General features: G+C 41.0%; 1 protein-coding gene and 1 non-coding gene across 3 annotated transcripts in view; one reads left to right on the top strand and one right to left on the bottom strand.

The window, feature by feature from the left end:
- The window catches only part of ppp2r5b (protein phosphatase 2, regulatory subunit B', beta), a 51,265-nt gene that overhangs the window by 10,855 nt on the left and 17,631 nt on the right, over nucleotides 1-22,779 (top strand). For both annotated transcript variants that reach the window (XM_085451532.1, XM_085451531.1), the window contains exons 2-5: nucleotides 16,595-16,791; nucleotides 20,291-20,392; nucleotides 20,883-20,975; nucleotides 21,323-21,453. In XM_085451532.1, coding sequence (XP_085307658.1) covers nucleotides 16,595-16,791; nucleotides 20,291-20,392; nucleotides 20,883-20,975; nucleotides 21,323-21,453 — 523 coding nt within the window. The remainder of the gene's footprint in view (nucleotides 1-16,594; nucleotides 16,792-20,290; nucleotides 20,393-20,882; nucleotides 20,976-21,322; nucleotides 21,454-22,779) is intronic.
- trnal-aag (transfer RNA leucine (anticodon AAG)) lies at nucleotides 4,074-4,155 on the bottom strand. Its single transcript has one exon. It is a non-coding gene; the product is annotated as a tRNA-Leu (tRNA).

The following is a 22,779-nucleotide window of genomic DNA, read 5'->3' as shown; positions in this document are numbered from 1 at the left end:
CACTTTTCTTCCTGTTGCACTTAATATAGTACAGTATACTAGAGGCCTGTGCTTCCACTGTGCTTACGTTCTTGTCTGATTTACAGTAATTCATGTAGGTCATGTACAATCCGCACAACCTCTTTCTCAAACAGACTGAATCGACATGAAGAACAAAACACACCATGAGCAATAACATCAAAGCAGAGGTGCCATTGCTGCTGGTAGAAATATCAACAGTGATTGGTTAAAATGAAATAATATGTGTGCTAATAGAAAAGCCCACATGGTGAATGAAAATAAAAGCACCTGCACTGCAGGACAAATGTTATTACTGTACAGAGAAGTGATGTCCAGATAGCAAATAAGCATGATAGGAGCTAGAGTTTAGGATTAGGTCTTTTTCAGGTTTTACCACCAATCAGAGGGTGCCCCTCCCTGACCCTGGTTCTGCTGGAGCTTTCTTCCTGCTAAAAGGGAGTTTTTCCTTCCCACTGTCACCAAAGTGCTTGCTTGATTATTAGGCTTTTCTCTCTATTATTGTAGGGTCTTTATCTTACAGTAAGGCGACTGTTGTTGTCATTTGATGCCATATAAATAAGTTAAAGTCGAAATTGTGGTTTTACTATGCAGCAGATCAACAATCATGTTCTGAGCTGCCCGAAAAATGTTCCCAAGGTCTGAGTGTGCGTGACTGTGTGTGCATCTGCGGGGAGATCATGGGGCTCAAAGAGAAAACACACAAAGCAGACTTTCTGCTCAGCCCGGCCCAGCAGCTCATTCTCCCCCACTTTTACAGCTTACATTGCATATTTGACTGTGGTGAATGATGTAATCCAAACATGGATCAACAGGAGAGCCAAAGTAAAGGGAAGGTCGAAGCTCTTCTTCAAGCCCTGCCCTATGTCTCATTTTCTACTTTTAAAATTAGGGCATAAGCAAACATGTATCTGTATTTGGAAATCACAAGATGATCATACTCGAACTATTCCTGTAAAACGAATGCCACCAGAGGCTCTAGTTTTGCCGTCCCAGTTAGAGGACAATTTGGTCAGGCTCACCATCCTATTGGTAAAACAGCAGCAAATGAAGGGCAAAATAATAATAATAATAATGAAGCATTTGTTTCACCACAGCTGTTTCTTGCAGTCATCCATGGTGTTGGATTTCTGCTCATCAAAAATTTATACCTAGTTGTTTATTATTACCTCCCACACTTATGTGAAAGCAGCAAAACTGCAGCATGCACATATTTCCATGCAAACAGCCGCCCGTGTGCAAACTAGCGTTGGCATTTCTCACTGATATTTGAACCATGCCAAAGAAATATTCTCATAAGCAAATAGCCATGCATGATGTTCTCCGTCCTTGACATTTTCATCACTGGCTGCCAGAAGCAGTGGCTTTTCAAAGGGCTGCTGAGTGTCTTCAAATAACTGAAGACCCTAAAGGATGCTGTGTGAGCTTAGGGAGCGTTAAATCTCCCGTACCTGAACAAAACCCATTCTGCCAGTCGATGTAGCATTTAAGCAGCTCTAAAAGCTACGAAACACCCTGCAGACATGAGACAAGCGCTACAAACAATCGGACTCTGTTTCACAGAGTAACAGATGGTGAGTTGATGCATTGTGGGATAATAGGAAGACCTGAATGTCATTTCATGTTTTGAATAAGTGGTTATGTGAAGTAATAGTTTAGAAGCTCGTGTTCCCCTTTAAGATAAGAAATACTCATCCGCACAGTAGGTAGTCAGTCTTTTTGCAAGTGTGCTTCTTAGCAGCGTTTCATTTGCCTGATTATGTTATCAGCCCACTGAATGCTCTTTACCAGGTCGAAGTATGCTTTTTTAGTGCCTCTGCTTCTGATAGGAAATGCATTTCAAACGCTCCCACTGCTGATTTGGAAAGTACAAAAATACACTGCTGCTTGTGTTTCGTAATGTTCTCGAAAATGGGCCATTTTCACGGCTAACAATGAAGGGATTAGAAGGAAAAAACACGCCGTCAGACATTCATATTGAAATCTTAGAGAAGATGCTAAAATCTAACAGAATAAGAAAATGGTATCTTATGTAGATAGAAAAAGACTGCAGTTTTGTTCAGTATGAGACTTACTGTGTTTGAAGTTAAAAAATAAATAAAGGTTAATATCTGGCAGCGTCACACTCTGCTAATGGGATAAGGACATTTCTTTGAGTTAGAAGATGAATTCTAATAAAAGTCTTACTCTTTCCACTGGTTCAGTGCAAACTGGGCTGGTGATGTACGCTCACCGGCCACTTTGGCTGTTGTATTTAATGTGTGGTCAAGACGACATAATGTACTAGGGCTGGGCCATATCATACCGCTCACGGTAATACCGGTATAATGTCGGGCAACGATAGGAAAATTAAATATCGGGATAGAATATGGGTAAAGCGTGCATGTGCAGTGCCTTAGTTTTCATACGCACATGGCGGAAAAAGCGTGCCGGCGACAGAGAACAAGAAAGGCGAAAGCGGATTGTTGAATGAAACGGATGAACCAGAATTGCTGCAACTTCAGTGGTGTGGAACTGGTTTAGCTTTCGTCCGTCAGATACACAGCAAAGCACTATTTTTGGTAGAGCGTGCTAGCGGGCCGTCGTTATTAAAGTGTTTTTTGGAAAATATGGCACACTTAAAATCAATCCTTTGATTTTTCTGAAAATCGACAGTGCCCCTTATAATCCCATGTGCCTTATGTATGAATTCTGGTTGTGTTTACTGACCTCGAAACAATTTTATGTCGTACACGGCGCTCAAAAATCTGTTAAATGTTTTAGTACGACTTTGCTAAGCTACGAACCCGCACCACTTGATGGATTGTCGGAGCGTTGCGGCTACCGTAGGCAGGAGCCTCGCGGAGTGATGCGTACTGTGCTTCAACATAATATTACCGTATTATGTGTGTATAACCTCTTTTTAAGTTTTGTGGATATTATACATGGTTATGCTGAGGATATGTCGGTCAATTTCCACTGGAAATGCCTTTTGGTTAAACTGTCAGCAAGGAATTTGCATTTGCACTGTTAACTTTTTATATAACTTTAATGCACATAAAAAACAGCTGCTTGTTTAAGTGAAAATACGTTGATTTATTTATTTTTTTTGCACTAATAAAGTTGTGGAGTTGTAAAGTATTTTGTTTAGTGTCAATTATATCGTCAGTTATATCGTTATCGCAAATTTTCCAATGTATATCGTGATAAATATCTTTGGTCATATCGCCCTGCTCTATAATGTACTTTATTAGGTACTAATAGTGGTACTGGGTTGAACCCTACTTTTAATTCTTCGTGTCATAGATTCAACAAGGTGCAGGAAACATTCTTCACAGACTTTGGTCCATGTTGACATGATAGCATCACACAGTAGCTGCAGGTCTGTGACGTGAATCTGTGGATTGAGATCTGGTGACTGTGGAGGGCGTCTGAGTACAAAGTGAGCTCCTTGTCACGTTCAAGAAACCAGTTTGAAATTATTTTTGGTTTGGTGTTATCCTGCTGGAAGCAGCCATCAGAAGATGGGTACACTGTGGCCATGTAAGGATGGAAATGGTCAATAACAGTACCAACCGGAACCCTCGGTTGTACCATTAAACCACCAGCCCGAACCAGCGATAGGAGGCAGGATGGATACACGCTTTCATGTTGTTTGTTGTGCATTCACAGATGCTCTTCTGCATCTCTTGTTTGTAATGACCTCTGCCATCTAGCTACAGATGGTTGTGTGGGAAAATATAGTAGATCAGCACTTAACTTGAACTTCAGCAGCTCATTTTGATGATATGTACAGAGTTTCTGCCATTTGATTGGCCGATGAGATATTAATGAGCAGTTGAACAAGGGTACCTAATGCGGTGACCGGTAGGTGTAGATAAAAAGCAGCTGTGTAAACCTTTGCGTTAATACGTAGCAGAAAATGGGTAACCTTATAGCAACATAGTGGCTACACTGCGTTGTTTTTCTGTCTCTCTGTTTTAAGAGAGCTGTGGATTGAGAACACAACAATGCATTTCTACCTTGAATCAGAATATTTTATTGATCCTTAAGGAAGTTATGTAAAAGAAAAAGTCTGGCAGCGGTGGGATTCGAACCCACGCCCCCGAAGAGACTGGAGCCTTAATCCAGCGCCTTAGACCGCTCGGCCACGCTACCATGTTGCCTAAGGCGTGCTCTGCAAATGCTGCAACTATGACAGAAGAATTGTAGTTAAATAAAAATGCAGTTTTTTATTTTTTTATACGTATTCTATCATAATTCTCTAATATAAATCACAGTTGCAGCTGCTACTCCCGTAAAGAGTAACTGTATCATGTAAGAACTGACTGGATTACTGACGTCATGTAAACCAGTATCCAGTGTGGTTGAAGTCTTCTGTAATACGAGGTGCAGATGACTCGGAGTATTTCCCCTTCAGTATGGCTGTCTGCTAGATGATTTAAAATCACTTAACATAATAACACATGCAGCTTAGTCAAAGGACAATTTCACTGTCAGCATATTGTTGAAATCGTTTATCTCTTTTTGTCTGCTTTATCTGACGTAAGGTAGTTTAATTCAGTGTCAGACACTCACTTCATTTAGGTAGCTTAAAAAGGATTTATTGTTTTGATATAGCTGATTACCATCAAATGTCATAATAATATTGGCACCTGTGAAGTAGCACTCACTGGTCTGCTGGCTGCTTTTCATTTTTCTTACTGTAACGTCACAAAGCATCACAAAGTATTTTTTTTAATAGAAAGAGGTCGTACCTTCTGCATCTCACAAGCCTGAAGGCAGCATCTGCAGTTGTGGTCACAAGTTAACATACACTCATCAGGGGCGTGATCGTCGTAGCAGTTTTGGGTTTTTAATATTTTCATGATGAACTTTTCTTTTTCCAGGGTGCAACGTACAGCGTCCATCTTTAGTGAATTGGAAAAAAAAATAGAATCGGCACACAAATTTGAATTTTCTCTAATCCATACAGGATTAAATGTATACATGCACCCCCACTGATATATGGTTAAAATGTTGCAGCTGGACCAACTCGATGCTTTGTGGCACTCTGGCTGGATATGTGATCATTGTTGTTGGTAGAACTGGTGGAGATCATTTAAATCTTCTGGTTTCCTGGCACTGAACTGGCTTTAAATCAAATATTGAATAGATTTGAGTTGAATTTAGGACGTCCATTCCAGAAGCTTAATGTTAGCTTGATTTATCTGTTTCAAAACCAGCATTAATGTGTGTTTGTGATCATTGTTCTGTTGGAACACCCGATTGTATCCTAGTTTGAGCCAACAATCCTCCTTCACTATTCTATCCACTTTGTGCGATGTACAAATACCACTGGTAACCAACAGCCCCAGAGCATGCTACCACCATCATGCTTGGTTAGTACTTAAGTCTTAAAGTTTAAAAGCTTCAGCTTCACCCCTTCAAAATTTTTTGTCTCATCTTATCATCAAACTTTCTCCAGAATGCATTTGGCATTGGATTTTGGAGCACTGGCTTCATTCTTGGTCAGGTGATATAAAGTGTGCTTCACCATGGACAGTGAAGCTGGTGTGTTCTAGCAGTTTCCAGTTCATGGCATGAACTGGAAACTTGATGGTTCCTGAGTTGCTCCCGAGGAACCAACTCCTTCACATTTTAAGTGACATTTTGGGTCTTCTTCCAGATCTTGGTACAGAGGTAGACAATTGTTTAGACTAATGACTCTTGAATCTTCACTTTGCCCATCAGGCATCTGGAATGGCCGTCCAAAATTCTGATCTCAGCAATCTTGAAAATTTGTTTAAAAGCTTGGTCCGTGACAGGGAACCAACAAAATAAATGAACTCCACCAATCCACAAGAAGATCAGATGGCTACCAAAGTCATCTAATTAAAGTTATCTATTTGATTCTGTATTCAAACTTTAAACTTTTGATTAAACTCCTGTAGATTAGAGAACATTTAATTTAAAATTCAGACTTCTGCACTCACTTCTTGTTTTTTAGTCATCAAAGGTGTCTGCTGTATAATCAGTTAAAAAAAATCCTTAAAAGCCCCAAATTACCGTGACGTTCATGGTCATGATGAGTGTTTATATACATCAGTGGTGCTCTGCTAGTCCATTGATGGCTAATGCTAACAAGGCAAAATGTACTAACCTGTGGAATAAAACTATGGCAGAGGAGTCATAGAGTAGAGACACTTAACCAAACATGTCCATAATTCAATAATATTTACAGTATCTATAAGGTTTACAAATATTAGCTAATATTAGCCACAACAGTGAATGCTGTGCTAGCTCAAAGAGCTAAGCCGAGGTGCACTTTATCCGGCTGTACCTCTGAATCTCCACATTTTCCATTTCCCCTAAAAAAAGCACATGTTTAAGTATTTAAAGTTATCCTTGTGTATTTCATTTTCCTCACTACTCTCATTTTTTTAGGGTTACATACTGTATCTGTCAACGAGAGAAATATTGTCTGTGCAGCGTATCATAACCCCACATGAGCAGCCCCCGTGTTCACATGTTTGTGTTTTATCTTGTCTGGGCTGTGTGTTTGTCCACATTAAAATAATGAATGTACAGAAGGCTCTGTTTTAAATGTGCTGTTTACTGTAAATCATTCACCTTCTCACACAGATTGCATGTGGGCGATTGAATGACTCTCTCTTTCTCTCTGTGTGTGTGTGTGTGTGTTAGGGCCAGCTGGATGGGCCTTGGTATTGGGTTACAGCAGGCATGGAGTAGTTTTTGCTCTCTCTGACTGTCTAAGATCAATTAAGAGGGAGCGGGGGGGAGAAAGTGAGGGGGATGATGAAAGAAATGGAGTGGATGAGGAGAGAGGAAATGACTGAGCATTAAGCTGGCAGGTGGAGGAGGAGAGACGGTAGAGATAAAAAATAAAAAAAAATAAAAAAAGGATATTGCAGGGGAGAGGATGTAATGAAACGGCCAGCAATGCAATAAGCACGCGCGCTGCAGTGTCACTGAAAAAACAGTGGATCCTTAAAGGAATACAGCGATGCTCGGGTAAATAAGCTCTCTGATTGAATCACTGCAAGTTTCAACCTTTGTGGGTGTTTCGCTATTAAATATGCACACGTGCAAAGCAAGGCCAACAAAGAGTCATCAAATCCTGGCCGAGCCGTGAACGGTCGTTTTGAGGAAAATGCTCTTAGAAGGGTGAGATATTAAAAGCAGGAAAATAAATACGCTGCAAGGAGCTTGCTCCCAGTTTGCAATGAATCACAAGCAGCTTTAAAAAAAAAAATCATGCTCGGCCTAAATCAAGGACAAGAAATGTGAGATTTTTTTCATTTATCACATTTCCTTGTTTGTGAAAAGCAGCAGCAACAGCAGCGCAGAAAGCTGCTAATCAAATGTTGAGGATGTCTCCAGCTGGGATAACCTTCTCTCATATTTGTTTACTAACCGTCTCCAATTTGTGTTTACATCTCTCACAGCAAATATTCTGTTTCGGAAGGAGAATTTCAACATCTTTGAAAGTCGCTCTGCTGTCAATGCCAGTGTGGACTTTAAGAAAGGAGACGAGTGGCGATGCTTGGCAGCTCAAATAGCTTGTTTCTTATTGATCCTTATGAGAAATCCATTTCCTGATGGCGACTAATCTGATCGTAGGTAATGAACTGGCCTGAACGTCCAGTCGGTCTCTGTTCATTATGCTTTGTGGTGGAAAAGTGTATTATTAGTAACATTGGATTATTTAAAGATGGGCTTAGCGCGCTACTTAATCTTTTGCCATGACAGAGGTTTCTTTCACAGCCTTTGTCACACAGAGAATGGCTGAGTACGGCATAAAGACTCGCTGCGTGTTTTGATATCCGCCGCTATTAAAATATAATGCCGATTTGGAGCGCAGGTCTTCAGATGTGGCTGTCGGCGTCATTGTTATTCAGTAACAAGCTTCACTTCAACCTCGTTTTTTTGTTTTACTTTAGCATGCACGATGAGAAATTACTGATACATAAGTATGATTTTGTCTTGTTTTTTGGCACTCAGAAGGTCCTAGCGATGATTTGACCTAAAAATAGGAAAAAAAGAGATAATAGTCACTTTCTTAAAAGCCACAAGACCAATCCTTTCTAAAGTTTATAGTAAATTTTATTTTGACCTTTCAAACATCCTGCACAACTTTTAAAAATTCAGACCACGATGATGACAAAATCAGCTTGCCTAAAGATCATGTCAGTCTTTGTAGGGTACAATCATGTTTGATTGTACCCTACAAAGTCCGTTTGGTTTCCTGGATACAAAACATCTCACTTTATCTTAAATTAGACCTTTAATATTCATGTCAAGCTCACTATTTTTGTTCTCAGACTCAACTAGAGTAGCTTTGCATGATTCACAGTTCAGAATAATCCACTTTTACCTGACCAGATGACCATATTAGGAATATCCTCTCTCAGTGATGTCATGTGGACCCAGGACTAGTAAAAAATGTCTAAAACTGAGAGTTTAGAGCACCTTGGAGCCTGAGCTTTTGCCTCAAGAAGATAGCTTGAATTCATTACAATACAGAACAATAACAATATAGAATACATATGACAGAAAATAAGCACTACATTAATTAAACTGCCCCCCCAAAATTACTCTTACCACTTACACTTGTGACAATCAGTCACAGTCTTGATTAGCTCAAGTGCAGTCTGGAAGTTTGAATAGCGATTTCATATATTAATTTATTTAATGCCATGATTTGTACAATTTCCCTGAAAAGCAGATCATAAACTAAATAAGATCATTTGCACAAATCTGATTAACTTTTTAAAGCTTTCATATCATTCTGATAATTACAAAAATTAAGAAACCCAATGGTACCCCAAACTTAATGTGGCCTTCAGGTTAGCTCAAGAACAGTGAATAGGGAGCTTGGTGGAATGGGTTTCCATGGACAAGCAAATGCAATCCAAAATGTCGGATGCAGTGGTGTAAAGCACGTCACCACTGGACTCAGCAGAGAAGTGTTCCCTGAAGTGGTGAATCACGCTTCTCCGTGTGACAATCGAGTCTGGGTTTGGCGGTTGCCAGGAGAAACAGTACTTGTCTAACTGCTTTGCACCAAGTTTGGAGGAGGAGGGATTATGGTGTTGGGTTCGACCCCTTTGTTCCAGTGAAAGGAACTGTTAATGCTTCAGCATACCAAGACATTTTGGACAGTTTCCTGCTCCCAACTTTGTGACTGCGCACCAGTACACAGTCCTGACCTCGGCCTGATAGAAAAACCTTTGGGATGAATTAGAGCGGAGACTGTAAGAAGCTGAGGTAGTTCGGACACCTGATGGAGAAACTGGAGAACAGACGTCTGGAATACCACATTTATGCCACCAAATTTCATGAAAAGCGGTTCTGATATCTGAGCTGACTTGGAGGAATATAATAAGAGCAAAAACCCCCCAAAACACCACATTTTTTTAACCATTTCTGTTTGCCAGTATAGGCTCGATTGCCTCTAACAGTCTGTACATACAACACTATTTACATCTTATATGCTAATACCCAGCTGGTCTCATTACCAATTCTCAGTACCGTCACCAAATGACAACTTCCAAGTATTTCCTGCTCTAATTTAAAGCACCAGGATCACTGGTCCTGAGCTTCCCTGGGAGGTAAATTGTTGTTTACACTTCAGTCTTATTGAAAACGCATAAAACGGGGGACGTCTAATCGCACATCGCAACCCTCGCTTCTCATTAATCTTCCTAATCATGTTGTTTATATGAGCAAGATACATGTTGCACATGTTTCCCTGACAGTTTGCCACGATGTGCACAGATCGTGTGTTTCAGGAGGATTAGATTATTTAGAGATGGACTTAAAGCACGTCACCTAAACCCCTTAAGGTGATATTTATACCGCCCGGACTTTTACACACTGCATGGTGTCTCAGCTCTGATAGCTGCTGTAGCTTCCTTCTACTATTTATAACTGTGCCATTCTCTGCTTTATCTCCCTCTACCTCTTTCTGCCCCCCCCCTTCCCTTCCCTCCCCATCCTATCTTCCTCTCTGCGTCACTTTATCTGTGCATTGAGCATGTGCGCTTAATGACAGGGCTGCAGAGGCGGCTTGCATGGTAGCTAAAACAGAAGCTGTCCTCCTCTCTTGCTGTCTCTCTGTGTCACACACTCAGCCCCAAACAGAATGACTCTTACTTAAAGAGCTGAGCTGTACTTGCTTATTTAAAAAAAAAAACATCAGAGAGATGGGGAGGGAAGGGAAATGAATGAGTGAAGAGAGGGACCAGAGGAGAAAAATGAAGGGAGGAACCTATCGATGGATAGATGAGCGAGACAGAAGCAGAAGGATGAGGAGGAAGGGGATGATGTCATCTTTTAACCCTGTACCGCTCCCCTCTCCTCTCTCCTGTTTCCTCCCCAGATTCTTCTTCCTTCTTTTCCGTGTCGCTCTCCAGCAGGACTATATTTAGTCGCATGCAGCTGGGGGTATGTGAGTGTTTGTGTTTTGATGGTGTTGCGGCGCTACTCAGTCTTACATTTTAATGCTCCCGTTACCAAATCAGCCCTACCCTCCTCTCACATTTTTACTCTACGTCACATTCTGTCTGTTCCTTCTCCGTGGTCCATCGTCTTTTCTTAATCGGCCACCGAGCGTTTCTCCTCTCCTGGAAAGCAGATGCTGGAGATTTCTCTTATGGTCAACAAACCCTTTTTAAAAGAAAATGGCTCAGCTTCGCTAAAACATCATCCGTGCCTGTGGGCTTCATGACCAGATCTGTTCAGGTCATGCGTTCGTTCATGGTAAACATCTGATACACAATCACCATCCTGCTGCTGATGCACAACACATATTTACAACTGTTAACATGTGATTCCACAATGATGATAAAATTAGAGCCCAACAAATGCAGTGTTGACTCCGGATCGAGCACCTTTGAGGAGATTCCTTTTTTTTTCTGTTTAATTAAACTTCAATTCCAAATCACAACAAGAGTTGCCTTTATATATATATAAAGAAGCCAAAGGGGATAGACAATCCCCTTTGAGCACGAGCTTGGTGGCAGTGGGAAGGATAAACTCCCTTTTAACAGGAAGAAACCTCCGGCAGCACCGGGCTCAGGGTGGGGCAGCCATCTGCCACAACCAGTTGGGGGTGTGAGGGGAGGAAGGCAAAAACAAACTGTGAAAGCCTAAGATTAATAATAACTAATGAAACTATATTTTTATGACACGTTGCCTTCCCACATCGCACAGTGAGAGCTTTGTAATGATGCTGAATTGTGTCAGGAATTTAGCTTTTAACTCTACATGACAAGATGCATGACAACAGCACTTGACACAAGCCTATTTAGGTGGTTTTTTAGCAACAAGAAAAAATCATAACATCAGCTCCACTGTGTGAACCTGAATGTTTTAGACATGAAATGAAACTGTATCATATGAATTTATAAATAATTATAAATATAAAAACCGTATTTTGACCTGCAGAAAGAACAGTTTAATTACTCGAACCCTTTAGGCTTTAATAAATAACACACACAGGTTTGAGTGGACGACAGTAACTTTTCTTTGATTTCCCAATGGAAAAACCTCACAAAGATGCTGCTCTGATTTGGATAAAAATGCATTTGAGGAGAAAAAGCGACCCGCTCGGCACATAAAGATCTCTGTATTTTGTAATTGTGTCTTTCTTTTGTATAAATGGTTGTATTTTGGTATAGTGGCCCAGATGTTTGAGGCAGCTATTTAAGACTTTCAGTTTATGTGCAAATGAACTTCTGTGTATCAGTAAAATGTAAAAGGATCCTAATTTTCATTCTCACATTATATGTGAGCTTTTATCCCATAAACTGCGCACTGCTTCTTTATTAATTTAATTTTCTTCCCTAAACCGAACATAAACTCTTGATCACTGTAGTTCAGCTATTGTTAAAACTTTCTAACTTAATTGCTTTTTCCATACCTTCAACTCCTTTTGCACCTTCAGAATTTTTAAAAATTCATATGAAAGTATTTTTTATCGTGCATCAATAGTAGTGAAGATAAGGGGGACGCATTAAAGGGAAAACCTTGACCCTCTGAAAGTGATCGCAATTGGCTGGTGTGTTTTGGTCCCACTTTTCTCCTTAAGAGCAATGATTACTGCAAATGAATACACAGTTATTCTTTTCAACTTTGTTAAAAAACATGTTGACACAGAAAGAAAGACAGCAGAGACACTTAGGACAGGATTGAACCCGAGCTGCTGTTTTTGGCTATGTGCGTCTAGCCTCCGAGCGAAACAACCACCCGTACACAGCTACACAGAGTGAACATCTTCGTCCTATGATGTAACATTTCTATCTTAGTGGAAATGTTTTTTTTTCAGGGTGACAGTCCCTGTCTTTAGGGTAGATGTTAACAATATACATGCTCGGCATCAACATCTTCAACACACTTTTAATCTTTTTAAAATTACCATGCTACGGTGCGTCGAATCTGTCCTGACAGCATATTGCGGCCTGAACTCTAAAACTTTAATTCATGGATTAAATAATAAAAATCAATAAGATGTTATACAGTATTATATTAAGTTGTCATTTGGAAGCAGCTTACTTTCTAAAGTTAATGTGGGTTTGCTTGCAGTGGCCTGATTACATTAGTGTTTACATTTGCATTTATGACCCTGGGGACATGTTTTTGTGCACCTGACAAATGCAACACAAATATTCACTCTCCTTTTGCCTCTGTTTTGGCCTCCAACCTTTCCCGAGACAAACGTTTGGGTCTTTATTTGCAAAGTGGCCTACTTTGTTCACTCTTTGGTCATGGGCAGGCAGTGTTCAGCAGGATTTAGATCCGTTTCCCCTCAAAATACCAGCCTATCGCTGGAAATGAGGTTAAACCAAAGCAAAAAGCTTAAAGCTGAGAACGTTACATATAAAGGAAAACTAAAGAAGTTCAAAAGACCAAACTGATCAATTATTCTTCTCATGTCTGAAAAAAATTGTTCTCTTTGCAGCCGTACGAAGACCAGCAGCAAAAAAAAGTATTAGAAAAGCAGTTTTTGAGTACTGATAGCTTACCGGCTCTAATACATGAGTGTAGCTGGGAATATTTTTAAGGGAAAGGGTGTTTGTATTTTACGTGCTTTTATATTCGTGTGCTGCTGATGTAACGCTGGTGTGTGTGTCTGTGTGTGCCACGTCGATGATGGATGTCCTGAGCTAATACAGACGCACTAAATCGAAAAATAAAATGTAACCGCTTGCTTTTAATGGCAGCGGTGTTACAGTCAGAGCACGGCCAATTTGGATTGTCAGAAAACATGAAAATAGCTCAGTCACAAGTGACTCAGTGTGATTAAGATCCTTAGTTGATATTCTAATGGCTTCACTGACATGATATTAAAGCTGCTTTGAATAAGCGAGTCTGCAGTGACCTGCAAAAAACTGAAACGTGCTCATTATCGCCTCAGTTTGATCCGTCTGCCGTCTCATTGTGTATTCAATTTGTATCCTTGTAAATTCTTTTTCTAAATCTAACCACTGTCAACCTGTAAGCGGCATGTCGGGGTGACATCAGCCGCTCCGTCTGGGCCTGTCATCTCCCTACACTTCCCCTCTCTTCTCGGCTCTTTGGTTTGCTCTCTCCCACACTTGCTCTCACACGACCCACCGAGTCCCTTTATTCCCTTCATCCTTCCTCTCTTTTTCTCACCTCCCGTCCTCGTTGCCTGTCTGCACGAGCGCACAAACGCAGTTTTTCATTTCCTTTTCTTTTCACCTTGCCATGTTCGTTTTTTTCCCTTCCTCCTCTCAGTCCCGCACGGTACATCTTCATACAATTACTCTCCATTAAAAATGGATTAGATTTCACCTTCACAGTCGGCCTACAGAGGAAGAGCAGAAAGGGAGGAGAGGTTGAGAGAGGACGGAGAAAAAACAGGGGTGTGGACCTTTGAGGAGTCAGAAGAGAAGATTGGAAAGATGGGAAGGACAGGGGGTGGTAGATTAGGAAGGAGCGAGGAAAAGTGGAGCGGTGGGACACGTCTTCACGTCAACGACATGAAAATGTTTGTACTTTTAGACTCGCATTTGTTCTCCGAGTTGTCAGAAGAAGTAGTTCACCCATGGACTTTTCACACTCGCTTTTTTCCCCATTGCAAATAGTCAGAAGATTGTGCGAACTTGGCTTTCACACGTTTGTCCAGTCACAGAGAAATGGCTCCAATTCAAGAACAAATTGACCACTCAGTGCAGCTCAATGGATGCCAGCCCCAACCGCAACCATTAGTGTTTATGGAAGGCAAGAAGGTTGTAGAAACATCAGAATGAAGAGCTTGATGGAATGATTACTCATGGAGCAGAAACAAGACGTGACCTTGATCCTAACCCCAAAGTGCTAATTCGGATAACCTGGGTCACTGATCTCGTGACTGAGATATTACCGTATGGAAAACACAGAAGGGCACAAACGATGAAATAAAACGGACTCGACAGAGCATGTTCTCACACCTCAAGCGAAGGGTAGTCCTTGTCTATCCTTGTGAAGCTCTGTGCCAAAGGCAGCAGATGGCTGTGGTGTGCCCACAATAGGTGAGGGGTCTGGGGCTTGGAAGAGCTCTAGTCAGCACTCCCATATTCCTCCTGTGCTTCCCACCTGGGGGTTAAGAAGGGTTAAAATTAATCCACTCCCGCTGTGTGTGTGAGTGTGCGAACCTTCGAACACAGTTAGTCTAGACTGTTTCCCAGCCACTGGTAAGCTGTATTTTTTCCTCTGACAGAGGGAGATTAATGGGACATAGCAGACTGAAAGGATATGGAGTAACCAGTATACACCAGTTCAGTTAAATGCAATTAAATGCCATATGTTTTTAAGTATGGTATTTTACACCAGTTTACAGATGCATTAATTACTTTTCTCTTAGCATGCCGAAAATCATCCGATTCTGGTCTCTGGTTAGCTGACCAGTGTATCTGTACTTAGTTATTTTTAAAGTTTTAGGTCTGTGAAGGTTCTGTCATCCAGGTCATCGTAGTCTGAGGAGCTCTGGACTTCTTTAAGTTGCTTGAAGACGTTTCACCTCTCATCCGAGAAGCTTCTTCAGTTCTAAGGTCAAATGGCGGAGAGTCCCAGATTTAAGCCCTATGAGAGTGTCCCCCCCCCCAAAAGAACCAAGGTGTGAGAACGGGGGTGGGTCACAATCAGCCAAGGTTTTGGGTGAACTCATTGTGAAACCTAGCCCCACCCTATCATGTGATTTCCTGCGGCCAGAAGGGCCGGGATGATCTGGGACTCTCCACCATTTGACCTTTGAGCTGAAGAAGCTTCTCAGATGAGAGGTGAACTTAAAGAAGTCCAGATGCTTTTTCTTCCAAGCTCCTTAGACTTTAAAATTTTAGCTGCTGGTTTAGTTGGATTTTTTTAAAAATGTTGCTGCCCCTCCCTGAGGCGGGTTCTGGTGGAGGTTCTTCCTGTTGAATGGGAGTTTTTCCTTCCCACTGTTGCCAAATGCTTGCTCACAGACAGTCATCTGATTGTTGGGCTTTTCTCAGTTTCACTGTAAGGCTTCTACCTTACAATATAAATTGCTTTGAAAGAAATATTGTTGTGACAAAACTAAATTGACTGTAATCAAATGTAGTCAAAAAAGTGGATGCAAACTCTGGAGTAAAAAGTTTTCATATCTACGTCTTTAATTGAGGATGAAGTCATACATGTGCAGGAGGTCAGCACATTCAACAAAGAACACGGAGAAAAAACTACAAATATTGCAGTTGGGGGTTACATCACGAAACAAGAAATGACAGGAACTGAATACACCCAAAGTCCAAAACCATTACATGAACATCCTATGACACCTTCGCATTTTTACATTGTTGCTGTTAGCATGTTAGCACAGAGGAGTTGTTTTAGTATTTTGCACTAGTTTTTTTAACATAATTTTTCTCCGTATGGATTTGTTTATTATCTTTCAGTGCAAGCCTCTCGTACATCTCACTCAGATGTGGATTTTTTGCTGCTATTTTTAGCTATTGAGTCATCAATCATCTGGTTACTCATAAAAAGAAACCAAGCATTCCCATTGGGCAGCTGTCAAACCCTGCAGCTCTCTATTTTCTGTGTGGATTTAATGTTTTTATTTCTTTTGCATAAAGCTTTACAGGCTGCATTGAGTTTCTCACCTCTGCACCCCACCTCCCCACCTCCCCAGGCCTGTGGAATCAATTTAAAACTCATTGTATGAGTTAGGGCTTCAGTAATCCAAATGCATCAGGCACTTTCTCTTTTTCTGTGAAAAGTGGAGTTTTTGGAGGCATGAGATTTCAACATGACGACCAGCAGCAGGTAGTTTCATCGTGACAAACTGGTCTAAGGAATGAATCTGACAGGTAATAGGAGTGAGATACAACACAGCCCTCTGGAGGAAGGTGTGTGTGTGGACAGTCGTGTATGTATGCGTGGGTGTGTACAGATGTGTTTGTAGAGTAATATTCTCTATCCCAATAGCTTTTAGAGAGGATCCGCGCCAAACAATACGTAAACCCCAGCTTCCTGCGTTACGCTCTACACACAGGGAAGCATTTTTTCGTTTAACCTCCGTGTCTGACGTTTTGCTTTCTCTCTTTCTTCCTACCTCTCAATTGTCCAGACGCCCCGGTGGCAGAGCTGCACGACCTGTTCTGTAAGAAGCTGCAGCAGTGCTGCGTGCTGTTTGATTTCCTGGACTGCGTGGCTGACCTGAAAGGGAAGGAGATCAAACGTGCGGCGCTCAACGAGCTGGTGGAGAGCGTGGCCACGAGCAGAGGAGTCCTCATAGAGCCTCTCTACCCGGAGGCTATAAAGATGGTACAGTAGGAGGGGAGGTTAGGGGTTAAAATGATGCACCAGTGCAAACAATTCCAGCCCAAAGATAAAGATCATAGATCATAGATAACTGAAAGGATGCACAAATGTTCCTCTAATTTTTATTCGTTTGGAAACATGATTACTCTTTTTCTTTGATCTTATAAAAGTCCCTTAAAACATGGGTCATCATTTCGTACATAGTACTTAACTTAAAGCACTCCGAGTACAGTTAAATATTGAACAGCATTAATGTGGCACGCCCCTTTTGCTTACTGGTTAATTGTGCAGTGACGCAGACAGAAATCAGCACTGTGTATATGCAGCTCTGCACAATGAAGAGATGTAGGAACACAAAGACACCAGGGAATTTATTTATTTCCCATTTCCAGCATAACAACAGATGTGTACAGATATCAGCATAAAATATATATAACATCATTTACATACAGCAGTGAACGATTTATCTCTTGAAACATCATTAGTGGAGACAAGTGGTTGGATAGCAGCGTAACTAGTAAAACTGTTATTCTGCTGGTTCCCCTTGTTTATTCTAGCTTTTGTTTATGTGTGAAAATACTTAACAGTAAATGTGGGCTTGGAGGATACATTATCTAATGTAAAGGTTCTTTCTTTTGCCAAAAAAAGATGCTGGTAGCTTTCTTAGACTTGCAACACACTGGCAGAAATCCTGGTTCCAGTGGTCAATGTTCATGTTAAGCATGAGGATAGCATGTATACAAATCCCTATGAGCTTGAAGCTCAGGTTTTAGATGCTCTGGCGCTGTGGCTATGCCCACAAAAAGTAAAAGCTCCAAACATCCGTGAAAATCTTGTGCTTCTGAGGGGCAGTCAATCAGAAGAAAGCTGGGAGAAAGGACCTAAAACAGCCTGTTTCAGACGAAGTATGAACTGAGGGGCTGGACTGAGGCACGGGTGAAGATAAAGAAAAAAATGTGATTAATACAAAGTTACAGTAGTACAGTTTAAGAATAGAGAGGTGGAAAATTAGTGCGCTTTAAAAAGCACTAAAACAGTAATGGAAGGGTTAAAAAAGAGACCTCAGGTACAAGGCAATATTCTCCAATATTCACTATCCAAAAACCAAACCAGGAATATTTTGGGAATGGACAGTGACAAACAGTGGTGGGTGGACGAATGAATCGATAGCCTGATACTTGAAGGGAGAAGAGATCTAGAAGGCCGGAAAGACATTTTCACCTGTGAGTCAGTCCCTGTCAAACACCTGGATGCCCATCCCAAGCTGTGGGGAAAATAAAGAGAAGCTAGTCAGTGTGGTATCCAATGGAGGATCTCCGGTGGAGTTACCATGGGAGATAAACAAAGGTGATGAGCGAGGGATAGATAGATAGATAAATAAAAAGGGAGGATGGGAGAGAAAAGTAGAATGCTTACAAAGGTGCTAAAGAGCAATCAGCTGCACAGATGATGAGAGAGAGAGTGTGAGAGATGGAAAAGAAAGGAAGAAAGAGTGGAGTGAAAGTGTGGACTCTGGAGATCCCAGAGGATAAAGAGAGGAGGAGAAAGGAGGGTCTGAAACAGGAAAAGAAAGCCAGCAGTAGATAGAGGTGCTATACTCAGAGGATGCGAAAATGCTGATAGGACAGAGGATGGGGGTGGAAGGAAAGTGAATGAACTTAAAAAAGCTTAGAAATCAAACTCTTAAAGCCAAGTGCAGCATTATGGAATGAAAGCAGCGTAGGAGAAACATGCCAAGAAAAAAAAGCGAGGCTAGGTTTGCTACGCTTTGCAAACCTAAGAATCTTAAGTCGAGCTAGACTCTCTTTGATGCTGTGTTATTACCCAGTTATTACCCAGGTTAAAGTCATACTAACGTCCTCACAGTGATGTCAACACGTATGCATCATGGAAGTAATGCGATTGCCAAGAAAGAAAGTCGGTTCATTTATGCACTCGTGACTTTTTTGTTTCTCTTTTCCTATAAATAACTGCGTCATTGTGCTGTGGCATGGAGCAGATCAGCACTGATGAGGTGTTACTGCTGCTTTGATAGTGACCTTTAGCTCATCTGCATTTTTGGTTCTCTTGACAATACCCCATAGGTTCTCTGTGGGGTTAAGGAGTGGGCTCGCCAATCAAGCTCAGTAATAACAGACGCGGTAAACCATTAGTAGTAGTTAAGTACTGTGGTCAGCAGAAGGAAGCATGAAGTGCTCTGGAACCTCCTGGCAGATGCTGTGTTGACTTTGGACTTGTAAAAAACAAAAACGCCACCATCACCAATATCAGCAGATGACATGACAGCCCAAATCATCACAGACTGTGGAAACTTCACACTGGACTTCTAACACCTTGGATTCTGAGCCTCTCCACTCTTCCTCCAAACTCTAGGATGCTGATTTCCAACTAAAATACAGTGTGTAATGCAGCAGTCCAGTTCTTTTTCTCTTTAGTCCACACAAGACGCTTCTGATGATGTCTCTGGTTCTGCTTTCCTGAAGACATCTATGCGTGCTCACTCTTCATGTGTCAGCCCACCCCTCATGAATCTCTCAAGTTCTTCTGTCGAGTTTTCTTGACAATCCTCTCAAAGCTGAGGTCACCGTTGTTGCTTGCAGACCTTTTTCTATCACACTGTCTGTCTGAGCAACAGTCCTGTTACCGATCATCATCTATGGTTTTCCCTCTGTTGATGATCAACATCTGGACAGCTGTCGAACGAGCAGTGCACCGAATGATTGCGGCTGTGTGTGCTCACCCAAATAAAAAGTGTTTATGCTGTTTAAGTAGTAATTTAATCAAGCTTAAAATGAAACGTGCAAATTTAAGATACTTTGATGTTCTGGACCTCTTTGATAGTCAAAGGTTTGGAGATGCACAGTAGGAAAAGTTGCAGCAGACAAACAATCTTAAAGATAGTGAGATGGAAAAATGAACAGGTTAGATGATTTCGGCCTATCCAAGATTCACACAGCGCTTTAAAATGAGCAGGTAACGACAGGGTGAGTTAAACCTTCAGATGTTCAAGTGTGACCAGCGGTAGTGGAAGTTGCTTGGAAACTGATAACATAAACCACAGAAAGACGTTTTTCCCTCATCCCAAAACGTCTTCACGCTTGCTAAGTAGATGTCAGTTGACATAAAAGATTATCACAGACACCCACCAAACACAACAGCTTTACTCCTGGAAACGTTCCATCGGAAGGAGAATTGTTTCATTGTTGCAGCGACTTTTCCGAGAGTTAAAGTGACACAAACGTCCTCAAACTGCAGGTGATTACTGAAGGTAACAAGGCTGCCACGTCCATTATGCGATAGAGTATTAAAAACGATTCATCGCCTGCTTTCATCTCTGAATTATTGCCCATTAAATCCACAATTGGCGAGAATGCATTATTTATTCTTCACTAATCTCTTTTTCTTCTTCCTCCTCCCTTTGCATTTTCATCTTTTCTACTTCCTGTCTCTCTACTTCACACTACCTCCTTCTCCTTGCCTGCGTTTATGATTTTTTTTCCAGATCTCGGTAAATATCTTCAGGACTCTCCCACCCAGCGAGAATCCAGAGTTTGACCCTGAGGAAGATGAGCCGACACTGGAAGCCTCCTGGCCACACCTGCAGGTACACACCATACATCCGTGTGACATGCAGTCACGTGTTGCTGGAGATTTACAAGACTTCATCTAAGTTAACATGAAGGTGTAATGGGAAAAAAAGCACAGTTCAGGCAAAATATGCCTTTAGCACTGTTAATTCTCTCACAGTGGGGTTAAATTGCTTTTAATGCTGTGTTGAGTGTTTGCCTCATTTAGATCATTTAAATGTTGGCTCAAGTTTTATGCCAACACATTATGAGTTTAGCCAGCATCAATAACAAATGCAAATCCTGCAAAAAAACCCCACAAATCCTGCATAGACTCGATGTTTACCCAGATGACATTTAGACATGATGTACAGTCACTTTACAGCATCTTCAGGAAGAGATGAGTCAAAATGCGTGTGTGTCTTTGAAAGAATAGTTTGACATTTTGGATGCCACACTATCCACTGAAGATAAAAACACAGACACGCCAAATGTTGTGTAATGTTGTGGTGTTTGTTCCTCTTTCAGCTGGTGTATGAGTTCTTTCTGCGTTTCCTGGAGAGCCCGGACTTCCAGCCCTCCATGGCCAAACGCTACGTGGACCAGAAGTTTGTCTTGCAGGTAATCCTTTCCTCTTCATCTTCTGGAAAGATGCAAAACCAAAGCTTTGAAGGTGTAAAGAAATGAAGCCCTTCTCTTAAACATGCAGCTGTACTTCTCAAATTTCATCAACTATGACCTCTCAGTGCATGTATTAAAAATTGACTTTTTTTTATGTTTAATGTGTTATTAACTGTTATTGTAATATTCATCCTGCTGCATTTGGTACAAATGTTTGATTTTTCTCCAGAAGCTGAAGTTTGAGAGACTAATTGTAAGAGTGAGGAGGTCAGAATTAGAGCGCAGTACTCACAGGTACAGACTTTCATTCATAGCAAATGTGTGTGTGTGTGTGTGTGTGTGAGTAGCTCCTGGAGTTGTTTGACAGCGAGGACCCGAGGGAGAGGGAGTACCTAAAGACCATCCTGCACCGCGTCTACGGAAAACTGCTGGGCCTCCGAGCCTACATCCGCAAACAGATCAACAACATCTTCCTCAGGTACAAGCTACACCAAACCTCCATCCAACCCATGCTCATGATTTAAAAACAAATAATTCAACATCACATGACAGTCAAAGACGATGAGCAGGAAGGGGAGCAGGCTCAGAAACCACGTTTTGTGCATCTATCCTGCATAAATGATAATTATGCTACAGCCACAAAATGACCTCAGAGTTAGTACTTAAACCAGCGTGCACCTTGTGAGAATACTTGTCAAATGCTGGCTCTTTGTATCTCTAATTGAGGTTATAGCCTGAGCTCCAAAGGAGCTATTGCTCTTCTGCAAGAACAAACTTGGTTTATTGGTTTGGCTCTACTTTGCCAAGCCCTTACAGGGGTTTGCATGCTGTGTTAATTCAGAAAGAAACGAAAAGATCTTTTGGATCCTGCAGCAGTTCATTGTAGTGTCTGCTTGGTATTTTTGTTGTACTAGAACTTCTAGTTTATAAAGGAAATTATTAAGAGTGAAAACAGGACTGTTAATGTAACTAGTGTTGTAGCAAAAAGGTCAAATCTAGCTTTAATCTTTAATCAGTTGTATTCTTTCTCCTACAAACACAACATGAATGTGTTCAGCTCACTGAATGTTCATCCTACATGTGTCCTAAATCACAGATTGATCAATCAGTCGTGAAGATGATTATAGAAGATTATATTGGTTCAAAATTGACAAAAAGATGTAAGACTTGGAAACTATGATTCTTACAAGTGTGATGTTGATTGTCGACACATAGAAAGTACTGTGGAAACATTTAAAACATCACGTCACACATGACCTCTCTGACCTGTCCTTCAAGGTCGATCGATTGATCTGAAAGTCAAAGCGATAATAACGCTCTACAGAGCTATTTAAAAATATGTTTCTTATTGCCGTTGTTTGTACTGGCATCATATAGGTATACAGGAAATGATATGTGGTCATTCTAAACAGTAAATTACTTCATAGAATGTCTTTTACCATTAAAACTATGTTTTAAATTCTACTGCCTTTGTTTGTGTTGGTAACATTTGATACTGAATGATACTGTTATATGAGCCTTTCTTTCAAGATTCCCCAGGATGGGTTTTTAAGACAGTATAAATATAATAATCTTTAATTATAAAATGTAACTATAACAAAAACATTATTATACTCAAAATTATTTGAAGTATTTTCATGTCTTTTGTCTTGTGTCCCTCAAACCTAACTAGTCATGGCAGATGGCTGGTTGTCCCAAAGGCTTCTTCCTGTTAAAAGGGAGTTTGTCATTCCCACTGTCACCAGTGTTTCTGTATCATTGTAGGGTCTTTACCTTACAATATAAAGTGCTTTGAGGTGACTGC

This window comes from Copadichromis virginalis, linkage group LG3, assembly GCF_057382275.1.
Source record: "Copadichromis virginalis isolate Kocher_CV1m ecotype Utaka linkage group LG3, C_Virginalis_male_GT1.1, whole genome shotgun sequence".
NCBI lineage: Eukaryota > Metazoa > Chordata > Actinopteri > Cichliformes > Cichlidae > Copadichromis > Copadichromis virginalis.
The sequence above is the reverse complement of the archived record's forward strand: the minus strand, read 5'-3'. Positions and strand labels throughout refer to the sequence as shown.